Consider the following 12,422-nt stretch of genomic DNA (forward strand, 5'->3'; position numbering starts at 1 on the left):
AGAATAAGGAAGAAGAAGGTAGCAATTATATGTCTGGAGATAAGCAAGGACTTTAGAATTTCATGCTGACTGTGCAGCCAGAAAATTACACGTTGAAAGGAAAGGGCTCGCAGAATTCAGGTCAGAGGAGGTCTTTGTCAGCCAGGTACTAAAAAGCAAGGGAATAACCAGGTGTGGGACACCACCAAGCAAACAGGAGCAGTGTCTGTCTTCAGCCCTGCCCAATAGTGGAACAGGGATGTGGTTCCAACTTGGCGTGTAAATTTCAAACACAAAAATGTCTATCATTCGATGACAGGTGGGATTCATGAAGGACGGGCGAATCGAAGCTGTAGACATTGAGTGCTTCATTAACGGAGGGTGCACAATGGAAGACTCAGAGGAGGTACGTGCATCAGAAACCAATGTCCTTGGTCGTCGATAGAGTACAGAATTTCTAGATGAGTCTTTACTGAGCGTATTTCCTCAAGTCCTCACCGAGTTCCACAGCAGCTTGACTCTGTGTACTTGACTTTTACAGAAAAAGAAAAACTGTTGTCCAATATATGTGAATATCTTCTATTCCTTTAGGTAGCAGAATTTCTTTTACTAAAGCTGGAAAATGCATATAAAATCCAAAACCTTAGGTTCCGGAGCCATGCGTGTATGACCAATTTACCATCGAATACGTCCTTTCGCGGATTTGGCTTCCCACAAGGAATCCTAGTAATAGAATCTTGCATCACAGCTGTGGCAGCCAAATGTGGTCTTCTGCCAGAAAAGGTAAGGTTGTAATAAAGGTCACAACCAAGATTGCTGAAGAATCAGGTGATGTGTGAAACCAGCTACCCAGGGAAATACCATAGAACAGCGATTTTCAACTGGTGTGCCGCTACTTTTTAAAACATGCAATACCTGACTATTTAGTTAGGGGCAGTGACTTCTTTTCCCTTAGATTGTCAAGGAAAAAATAACAACATCCTGCACCCTGAGTGCATTCCAAAGTGAAAAGCATGTGCAAATGACCTAAAGATCTAATGCCTCCTGATTCAGAATTCATGCCGGGCCACATAAGATTGGATAAAATGAGCCACAGCAGGGTATAGTTGCCTTGTAAGAGAATGGCCCAGGGCACAGGGAATCATATCTGGCCCAAAAGGAAATGTGCAAAATTTCTTGCTTTTCCTTTTCCAGTGATCAGACAACTAAAGCCACTAACAGACAGCTAATTTTGTTGGAGGAGGGATAGAACAGCCGCAATCCCAGGGTCTGCAGCAATTGCCTACTATTACTAAGCACCAGAATGGGGACTGTGGAGGGCCAGCTAAGGCATCTGCTCAGGGTGGGGAAAGAGACACCCTGGATGGACCCTGCTCTGTAAGGAAGCCTGACCAAAGCAAAACAAACAACCTGAGGACGGCCAAAAGCCTCTGTATTTATTTCAACAATAAATAAAAAAGACTGAAAAAAATGATAATAGCCAATACAATAATTATCTCATGTAAATGATTCAAAATTATACCATTTTTTGTCAGATCAGCAAAAAGTCTAATGTATTTTTGGTGTGCCGCAGAATTTTAGTAATCAGTTTATGTGCCATGAGATGAAAAAGTTGCAAATCGCTTCCCTAGAAGAACCACTCAGTTTAGCCCTGGATCAGGATTCAGGATATATTCAGGGCTGCCTAAAAGAATTCACCTCCCTCTCCTTATCCTCCACCCTTCTTGTGCAAAGATTTCTTTTTCCTCCTTTTAAAAATCTGTACAAGGATAATTACTCTTTTTAAAGTTCCAACCCCACTGAAGTAATTAAAATAAAAAGTGAACCTCTCCTTTTATCCCCTCATCCCTATTGGTTAAGGGTAACCATAGTTAACAGTTCCATCTTTATTGTTCTAGTCATTTCCCTATGCATATCCACCCATCTGTATTCATACACACATAAACATTGCCATATGTTTGTATGTGCACAGACCATGATAAATGCATTATTCTGCACTTCACTTTCTCTACTTGACAGTAGGCCATGGCCATCCTCCTGTGGCAATAGAATGATCTACTTCCTTCTTTTTCATGACTGAATAGTGCTATGTAATATGCATGTAGCATAATTTATTTAGCCATTCCACTACTGGGACACATTCAGGTTGCTACCCATCTTTGGCTATTAAAATGATGTGGCCCTCTTTGTATAGCGTAAATTTATAGAAGTGAAATTGCTAGTGTACTTGAAAACTTTTGAGAGATACTAACAAAAAGATGCCCTCCAAAAATATTATTTTGTACCATATGCTAGCAGATGCTCAGAATACGCAATATGCTAGACAAGGGAGGGGCCGCCACTGGCAGTTGAGGTCATTGTTAATAACACTTTCTGCTCCTCCTAAATTCCCATGAAACCCCAGCCTACTTTCTGCATCTCAATCCCGTTTCCTCAATATAGTCCCTCACTCTAGCAAGGACTCTCTGCGTATTGTCCTTTGACCCTCTTGTCCCTAAATTCAACAGGGAGGACCACCAGGTTTGGGATCTGTGACTGTCAGCGTACTTCCTCCACACTAGAGAGCACCTAAACACAGCAAAAGTTATCCTAAGAGAAGTCACTTCAGCTGTTCTATTGGTACAAAGGAGGAAGACATCTCCTTGGTTTGGCAGGAAGGGAGTTAGAACTTTCTGGAGCAGAGGGCACTTAAGCTAGGCCTTGGAGGAACGATAGGCACAGATATTGAAAAGGTAATCAAGGCCAGTGGAACAGCTTGAACAAGGAGAGGCACATTCTTTGTGGCTCAGATTTCTTATCTATAAAGTGAGGTCAACATGACTCGGTTCACAGAGTTCCTGCAAGAATCAAATGAGTTAGCATCTGTTAAAATGTTTGTTTTTATAAACTAGAAGTGTCATTGCGGTGTTGCTACTGATGATAATAATTACTTCATTTGTTATTAGAATGAGAGGATAATGAGAGGTAATTCAGTGGGCTCCCCTTCTTTGTCAGCTGCTGCAAGCTTCCAGGACATGAGACTCACCCGTATTCACACACATTTTCAAAAAGATTTGACTTGTCAACATAGGAAATGCCCAAACCTGTAGAGACATTTTGTAACAGTTTATCTGAGGCAAACTGATGATTATACGCCAGGAAGCAAGATCTCCAGTACTCTGGAGAGTAACAGTTTGGCAGCTTCTTTTATGCATTTGGGATTAAGGAGGGACTGTAAGGAAGATTACATGGAGGGGGGAGAAAGCAAAGCAGGAATTGGATTGCAAAATAGTTATCAAGATTCTGTGCTCTCTTGAGGGTGGTTACGGCTTATTTCAAAGGTATATTAGCCTAGATGCACAGAAACAGTGCACAGGGCTTGCTTAAGGCAAAGGTAAACTTTTTACTAAAAAAGTTACACGACCCACCCTGACCTGCCCAGTTAGGAATTTATGATCAGATCACCCTGGGAGGTTCCTCTCCATAGAATCCCTTTTCTCATCCACAGACCACACATTTCAAAGGCAATTAGAAGGCTTAGAGAAGATCTGCCATTTGTCAGTAACTGCAGTGCTCTTCCTCTCTAGCAGAACAAATCATCAGTTATGATAATAAACCCTTGCTTTTATATACTATTTAACAACTCTGCTCCACCTCTGAACCTTGTAGGAAGGAGAAAATCTGCCTCCCTAGTCCCCTTCATCACCCGGACCTCCGCCGACCGGTCACTATCAGACCCTCCACTTTCAGGAGGGAGAGGCCCTGACTGGCGCTTTGAAAAAGAGATGAGAAAGAACCTCCATTGTTTTTGTAAAAGCAAATGCTGTTCAAAGAGAAAGAAGAAAGGCCCTGTCTTTTCTCCACCAAAGTTTGTGCTTTAATGGAGAGGCTTTTCAAGTCTCTCTTTTGCAGTCAGCTTCTGTCTTGCCATAACTATTGATTCAATTTCCCACCCATTTCAGGTTAGGGAGAAAAACATGTACAAAACTGTTGATAAAGCCATCTACAAACAAGAATTCAACCCCGAGCCCCTGATAAGATGCTGGAACGAATGTCTGGACAAATCATCCTTTCACAGCCGAAGAATGCAAGTGGAAGAGTTCAATAAGAAGAATTATTGGAAGAAGAAAGGCATTGCTGTTATCCCCATGAAGTTTTCAGTTGGCTTCACTGCAACAAGCTATCACCAGGTAAGTCCTGTGCATGGTAAATAACCCTCATGTCAGACACACTCCTGGCCCAATCAGCTCGCGTTGACAGGGCACTGAGCCCCTCCCCTCCAGCCCCAGGGAGAAATGTGCAGGACTTTGAGCGGCACCCATCTGCAAACACTTTCAACACTGTGAAGCAGAAAAATGCCTCGATGGCAGAAAGTGGCATCAGTCCGCCAGCAGCCATGTAACTGCCAGGATGGAGCATTGACCACTCGATGACCACCTTATTCAAAAAGGGAACAAGAGCCCACAAGGCCTGTGGTGCTGTGCTTTCGGAGCTTGGGGGTCTCGAGGCTTAGGCAGGAATGGGCTGCTCTCTGCCTGTGCCCCAGACCCCACAGCACTCCTCGGCACACCCTGAGTCTTTAGGCAGAGAAGTCATTCCATGTTGCCCTCACCAGCCGTTTGTTTCAAGCCTCCTCTCCCAGGAACCTGTGTCAGTTCTGATGGGGAGACGAGGATGGGAGGCCTGCAGGTAGATTTGCAAATGGAAGAGGCAAGTCACTCAGAGGCCCCACTCCAGAAGGGAGGAGGAAGGATGGCACCTCGACCAGTGCACTCAGTGGCACAGGACTGGCACAGTCTTCCCGGCAATCCCAGTGTGTCATCCACAGGAAGCTGTTTAGAAAACTGGGAAAGACTGTTGCCTCCCCTGACTGTCCACTAAAAGCAGAAGAATCTTACATGCATTAGATCTAAATGTAAATCTAACAATGCATTAGATCTCTCTTGTGGGTCTACCACTGAAAGCATTCTTCCACTCACAGCCAGTTATCGACAGCCAGTACACACTCACACACACCCCGCAAAATCTGCCCTACGGAGGGAAATCTTTCTTAGGTAATGAAGCAGTTCCCCCAAATCCCTAATCAACTGGAGTCAGACAGACCAGAGAAATCCCTGACCCTGACGCTGGCTGTGTTATATCAAACAAGTTATTTAACCTCTCTGAGCCTCAGCTTCCTCAGTTACAACCGGAGAATAATAATCCTCTTTCAGGACTGATGAGAATTCGATGAGATGATGACTGTACAGCACTTGGCAGGGTTCCCAGAACACTGTGTCCTGTCCTTATCCAGGGCAGCCCATCCCCAGGCCCCGGAGGTGCAACACACCTCTCAGGGCCATGGCTCTTCTGGCAGCCGGAGGAGACTCCCTGGCTCCTGGGTCCCACTCCTGTTCAGGTCCAACGTGCCATTCTGTAAAGAGGTGCAGGAAGGTTGACTGTCCCGTCTGCAAGCCTGGGCCGCATCAACAGCTGGGGTGTAAGAGATCCCGGAGAGTCCCATGCATAGCTTCTCCTCTGATGCCAAATGTTGTGTCTTCTCTGTGCCCAGTAATTCGATTCCATCCTGACACCAACTACCCAGAGTTAGTGCAGACCCCATAGGACAAGGGCCGAGTTCCACAAGGCTGTCTCCCTTCCAAACGCTAACACAAACGGGGTGCTGGCATTTCTGCCCAGCCAACTACAAATTTGGGGGCTTCCACCACCCAGCCCCTCAGGTTTAATAATTCACTACATCAACTCACAGAACTCGGGAAAGTGAGTTGTAGTAGTAATCGTAAAATAATTTACGATTACTACAAATTTATTATGAGCGATACTGCCTCACAACAGCCAGATGGAAGAGAGGCGTGGGAGAGGGGGTGCGAGGCCGTCGTGTCCCCCCTCTAGGCCATGCGGCCCTCCAGCTCAGGGGTGTGTTCACCAGCCCAGAAGTTCCCAGAACTCTGTTGTTTGGGGGGCGGGGGTTTCAGGAAATTTCGTTACATAGAAACGCTTGATCAAATCACTGGCTGTGGGAGACTGAAGTCAATCTCCAGTCCTTCACCTCCACCTGGAAGTCAGGGAGTGGGGCTGAAAGACATGACTCCCTGAGTGGCTGGTTTTCCGGCAGCCGTTCCCGTGCCCTCCCCACAGCCCTGCAGTTACTATGTTTCCTCCTGACTGTCATTTCATTAGTATACAAAGGACAGTAGGTTCCTCAATTCTGTGGAGTTGTTTGGGGGGAAATTTGTATATATTGATTTTTAGAGAGAGGAAAAGAAGGAGAGAGAACAAAAAACATCGATTTGTTGTTCTACTTACTTATGCATTCATGGGTTGATTTCGTATGTGTCCTGACTGGGATAGGACCTGCAGCCTTGGTGTATCCGGACGGCACTCTAACCAACTGAGCTACTTGGCCAAGGCCAATTTCATGGGTTTTAGGAACCCTGTGCCAAAAACCAGGGGCGAAGACCACATATTTATTTTTATTATACCACAGCTCCCCTCACCTTTATGGCTGCCCCTCACCGAAACCACAGCCTACTTTCTGCCAAGTTCTCATCTCACCACAAAAAAGCTTCTTTAAATCAAGCATCAGTCTCCCTTTGAAAGGCCTCCAGCTTCCCCACAGAGTTCCAAATTGATGCCCTCAAGTAGCAGGCTAGGAGCTGAAGCATGTCATTCCAGGTCAGCTAGCTGATGACTCATGAAGCTGGAACACCTACTCCTTAAACTAGGTATGAGAAGCACTGTCCTCACAGGAGTCAAGAAGGCCCTCAGTGAGTAAATACTATTATTAGAATCTGCAAGCCTCGATGCTCTGGAATCCCTCCTGGGCCTCCAAGGCACCTCCACACAGAATAAACTGAAGCCCTGGCTGCACCTCCTCCTCTTCTTCTTCTTCCTCCCTACAGAAAAAAAATACCACATTTCCATTCATCCAGTTCAACAAACATTTCTTTGGCGCCTCTGTGACTCAGACCTACTCAAAGTTCTCTTCAGGTCACAACGATAAAAAAAGACTAAGCGCCCTTCCTCTTCGAGTCTCTCACGGAAGACCTGTCTCTCCGAGTGCCCCCGCTTCCCGTGGCTGCAGTAACGGAGTACCACAAACTGAGTGGCTTAAAACAACCAATTTATTCTCTCGGTTCTGGATGCTAGAAGTTCAAAATCGAGGTGTTCTCAGGGCTATGTTTCTCCATAAGGCTCCAGGGAAGACTCCTGCCTTACCTCCTTTTAACTAATTACAAAGACTGTTTACAAATAAGGTTACATCTGAGGTTCTAGGTGAACAGGAATGTGTAGGGGACACTATCCAACTCAGTACATCCTGCAAGAGAAAGTGCAGAGAAGGGGGTAACTGATCCTTCCCAGAGGGGAATGAGGAACATTCCCAGAAGTTTTAATAGAATAGAGACCATGGGTGTGGATCTGAAGGCTGGGGGTGAGCCAGGAAGAGAGAACAGCATACGCGAAAGGACAGGTCAGACAGAACTGTAGCAATGCCAGACTTAGAAGCAAGGCAAGAAAAGACAAGGATAAAATGGGAAAAGTTCAAAAGACCAAATCCTGAAGGTCCCCATATTATAATAAGGAGCAGGCAATGGGGAATTCTTGCCCCCCTTGCCCAAGTGGCAAACTGTCCTCCCTTCATGTATCCATTCAGTGTCACTTTGGGGAACCCTTCCCTGGCTGGCAGAAGCAGCCGGATCTGCCCTCCGGGGTCTCCGGGGCCCCTGTGCACACCCATTTATCTCATAAATCATTCTGCATTCTGGTGCCTTGCTGTCCAGCCTGGCCCCCCACCGAGCTCCTTGAGGAAGAAGCACATCTAGGCTGAGCCTAGGTTGGTACATAACACACGTAAGTATCATACTTACAAGTATTTAACTCACTAGTTAAGTGGCTTGCCAAAGGTTTTAAGCAGGGGTATAGCTTTCAAATAGTTGCAACAAATACCCACAGCTCCTGACTATCCCAGGGGACTCCTACTAAAACCAGGTTCCTAACTTCCAATGTCTTTACCAGCAACTTTTGCACAAAATGAAACCGAGCTTCAGAACCCTGCCGGGAAAGCCCGCCCCTCTGACCCACCACTGCCTCCTTTCTTACGTTGGAACCCACTAAACACTCACTGCGCTGCACGCTCTCGGTCGGTTGTTTTTCCAGGCAGCTGCACTCGTTCATATCTACACGGACGGGTCTGTGTTGGTCACGCAAGGAGGCAATGAACTGGGACAAGGTATTCACACCAAAATTCTACAGGTAAGATAAATAAAATGAAGTCATTAGTTTCTCTATTCGTGCTTGACATGACTGACATTTGGCACTAATTTCAACTGACAGCTCCCTGAACTCAAACTCTAAGGTCTTAACTATGGAGTTGAAAAACTTCTTTTTTTTTTCTTTTCTATTTATCTTTAGAAGGGAAGGAAAGGTGAGAAGGAGAGAAATATCAATGTATGGTTGCTTCTGGTGCATCCCCTGCTGGGAACTGGCCCGCAACCCAGGCATGTGCCCTGACTGGGAATCAAATCTCAATCTTTTGGTTCACAGGCCTGTGCTCAATCCACTGAGCTACACCAGACAGGGCTGAAAAACTTCTTATACACCAAATAGAATGGCCGAAGTGTGGAAAGCACACACATGTGCAAATGTTCCTGGAGCTTGGCCGGGAATCATGGACGGAGGTGGTTGTTAGTGAAAACACCAGTATTGAGCCCTGGAGCACTAGTGGGTGTGTTGTGCAGGCTTCCCCAGAGTAGGAGTTTCTCAGCTCTTCTCTCTTGAGATCTGTGTGTATAATTTTTAAAGTTTGGACAACAGTATTACCATATTATTTTGACAAGTAAATTTAAAAGAATATTTTAACACATACACACAAAATATGAAGATATCTCGGGAGAAGAAAAAATAATTCTTTGAAGGGAGTAAGTCCAACTTCATGACAAATTTACTAGATTGTTACAGCACACATCTGCAGCTTTTGACTGTCCAGCCCCTGAGCTACTTTGGATTACACCTCCCACATTCCAGGGAGTTCTGAAGGACTCCTCAATGCTGGTGGCTTTCCGCCCCGTCCTCCCTGCTTGTTACTGATGCAAGGTTCATGCACAGATGTTTTGAAAAAAAAAAACAGCCAACAGTCAAGACGTCAGAGTTTGAAGTAAAAAAAGGTTTATGGTGTATTAATCGAGAAGGCCCAGCTGGAGGAGATGGGGTTGTTTACAGCTTCTGCAGATCCATCATTGTTTTCTTTTCCTTTTGTCTTTTTCTTCTTCTGCAAATTCATTTTAAGAGAACCCAGAACCCAGTTGTCTTTTCTGTCATCAAGGGAAAGGAGGAGGAGGAAGAGGAGGAGGAGGAGGCAAGAAGTAGGTGAGGGCCACAGACAGCTAGGTCCCAACAGGGTTCTAAGGAAGAGCAAAATTTCTGAGCCTCTTCATTTCCAGTTGGTCTGTTGACCCCTGCTGATTTGAGAGCATCTGGAGACTCCTATAAATCTTTAACAAACAGTCATCACTTTGTACGTACTTCCCCACTTCTACAGGAAAGGTGACAGAGGGCTGTTCTTTAGCAAAAAAACTCGAGCCTCAAGCAGAATTTCTCTAGTTAATTAACATTCTCTATGGCAGGAGCTATTTACCTCAAGACTAGAATTTAGACAGTCAGAGAGAGCAAGCATTTCACTCTGTTGCACTCCTTGCCCCAGTACCCACCGTGAATATAGACACAGGACCACCTGGCCAGTCATGGTCCCTGAATCCCAATGCATGCAGAGATTGATCCAGGAAGAAGCACATGATCAAGCACGGCCAGAGTCCTTTCTTAGGACTGTTTTGTAGATCCTGGGAAAAGGAGCTATTATTCCCCTATGGCTGTTTGCTGCTACGCTACAGGCCATGGGTTGTCAGAGGCAAGTCTTCCATGCCATGGAGGAAGCCTGTCTACTATTGGGCCATCACAGAAAGTGGCCATCACAGAAAGAGAAGCAAACGTGAGAAGCTCTGAGAATACACTGATGAGACCATAAAACCACTAGATACAGACGTACATGAAGCCAGTTCCATCTCTCCTTCTCCTTCTCCTTCTTCAAATTTTAATCACCAAGAACTGCTAGAATTGCCTTTTTTTTTCCATTTTGCATCTTTCTGGGAAAACTTAATAATTGAATGGCATTAGTCTGAAAGGCTGAAGATTAGCATTTAGGAAGAGGTACATACCTGCAAACATCTGGAGAAGGTGTTTTTGCAAAAAAAGAAAACAAAGATAACATCAACCAAAGTGATGCTTTTTTTTCTTTTCCTGCCTTACCTCTCCTCCTCTCTTTATTTTTCATTTCTTCTTGATCAAAAATCTTAATTTCCACATGTGTCTGATAGAAAAACAGAAAGAAAAAGAACAGAAAAGAAAAAAGTGAACAGCAAATACCAGAAGTATATAAGCAAGTGGGAACAAATAGAAAAAAAGGGGGAGGAAGCTAAAAGTTAAGGTGAGGATGAGGGCAAAAAAGGGGACAGGCCCTCAGGTCATTTCAAGTTCATCTGGTCCTGATACCAACACAAGATCAAGTTCTGAGTCAGTCAGTCTGATCTCTTTCTTCCTGCCATTGTCACCAAATAAATAAGAATAATAGGAGCTTGGCCTACTCTCTACACATGTAAAACTTAGAAAAATGAAATCTTTAACATCCTAAATGTACTAAATTTAAATGATAGAATCACTGGAATATTACCAAGAAAACACATTAAAAAAATCAGCATGAAGCTCTACTAAAAAGTGGTTTTAATTTTTTATAAGACATTATACTAGGCTTTGAAGGACATCATGAACATAATAAAAATATTAATTTTTATTAAGAAAAACAATGACTCAAACTTTCTTAGAACTCCTCACTGAACTTGAAAATATTTATTTTTCTCCTAGGTGGCCAGCCATGAATTAAAAATACCCATGTCCTATATACACATCTCTGAAACGAGTACAGCCACAGTGCCTAATACAATCGCTACAGCAGGGTCCATTGGCTCAGAGGTCAACGGCAGGGCCGTGCAGGTGCTTCTTCCTGTCTGTCCTTCCTGGGGTACTTGTACCACATCTCTGGTTTCTTAGCTGGATACAGGCACAAGTGACTGACTCCGGAGAAGTCATCTGTGTCACTAAACATAAGCGTATGTTAATCAAAGTGTCAGGAGAGTGTGTTAGTTAGTTGGTGTCGGCTACACTGAAGTGACAGACCCAGAACAGAGTGGCTGGAACCCAACAGAAGTCCCTTTCTCATACACACAAAAGTCCAGAGGGAGCGTTCAGTCTTTCAAGCACCCAGAGTGACAGCGATTCTTCCACCTCCAACATGTGGCTTTCAAGGTTGCCCTGAGCATCGTCATCCAATGAGCCGGAGAAGGGAGAGAGCATGGAGGGCAGACCTGGCAGTGGTGCAAGTCACTTCCGCTCATCATCCATTAGCAGAACCAGTCTCAGGCCACAGCTAACTGCAGGGGAGGTTGGGAAGTGTTGGGGAACCATATGCCCCACAACTATGGAAGAGGGGGAGGATGGATTTCAGTGCACAGGCAGCCTCTGTCCCTGGAAGACACAGAAAGAAGAAATCTGGGCCGCAAGTAATGCAGAGCTGTGCAAGTTTCACCTGACACACGTAAGTTCTGGTAGGCAGGTAGGCAGACAGAACGCCAGCCAGGTAGAAAAGGTGCGATTTAAGTGTCTATATCAGTGGGGTTCTACCACAGTACTCATCCTTTCTGTTTGTACTTATCTTCAAACTAATTTTTAAAAACCTGTTAGTTTTTAGTTTTTGAGAACAGAACCATGACTGCATGTTCCTTCACTCAAATATCCGATTGTATGTACTTTTGAAGTAATAGCTACTTGCCTTGCTTCTATTGTAAGCGGTCCACTTTTTCTATGGGGATGCTGTGGAGGCATATCCCCTTACTCCCAGAACACTACACTTCAGCTCCCAAGAGGAACCACTTTAAACTCACTGACCTTTGTGAGGACACACCTAAGGAGCTCAGAAACCAGAGACGCTTTTTACTCAGGACAAATGTGTGGGAATCTTCAAGTTCATCAGATTCAATTTCAGATGGACTCAAACACAAGATAGGAGTAGTCCAGTGTATCTGGGAGTTGTCAGCCTAAACTAAGTGTTAATTCATCTTCTAGGACAGCAATTTTCAACCAGTGTACCACAAGAATTGTTAAAACACACGATACCTGACTAAAGTCAGGGGCACTGATCACTTTTCCCTTATATTGTCAAATTTAAAAAATGACAATAGCCAACTGATATGAAGTATCAAAATTATACCCATTTTATTATCAGACTGGCAAAAAATTTGGGGGGTGTGCTACAGAATTTTAGTAATTAGTTTACATGTGCCATGAGATGAAAAAGGTTGAAAATCACTGTTCTAGAACATTGAGTTTTAGGTTTCAATTTCGAGTATCAGAAACTT

The 12,422-nt window shown here is 44.5% G+C and overlaps 1 protein-coding gene across 1 annotated transcript in view; it reads left to right on the forward strand.

Annotated features, from left to right (window-relative positions):
- LOC119065518 (aldehyde oxidase 2-like) overlaps nt 1-12,422 on the forward strand; it is a 75,583-nt gene that overhangs the window by 41,935 nt on the left and 21,226 nt on the right. The window contains exons 24-28 of the mRNA XM_053665017.1: nt 299-385; nt 571-762; nt 3,921-4,148; nt 8,116-8,211; nt 10,873-11,001. Coding sequence (XP_053520992.1) covers nt 299-385; nt 571-762; nt 3,921-4,148; nt 8,116-8,211; nt 10,873-11,001 — 732 coding nt within the window. The remainder of the gene's footprint in view (nt 1-298; nt 386-570; nt 763-3,920; nt 4,149-8,115; nt 8,212-10,872; nt 11,002-12,422) is intronic.

Source organism: Artibeus jamaicensis, unplaced genomic scaffold, assembly GCF_021234435.1.
Source record: "Artibeus jamaicensis isolate MK-2021 breed Jamaican fruit bat unplaced genomic scaffold, CSHL_Jam_final contig_391, whole genome shotgun sequence".
Taxonomy (NCBI): domain Eukaryota; kingdom Metazoa; phylum Chordata; class Mammalia; order Chiroptera; family Phyllostomidae; genus Artibeus; species Artibeus jamaicensis.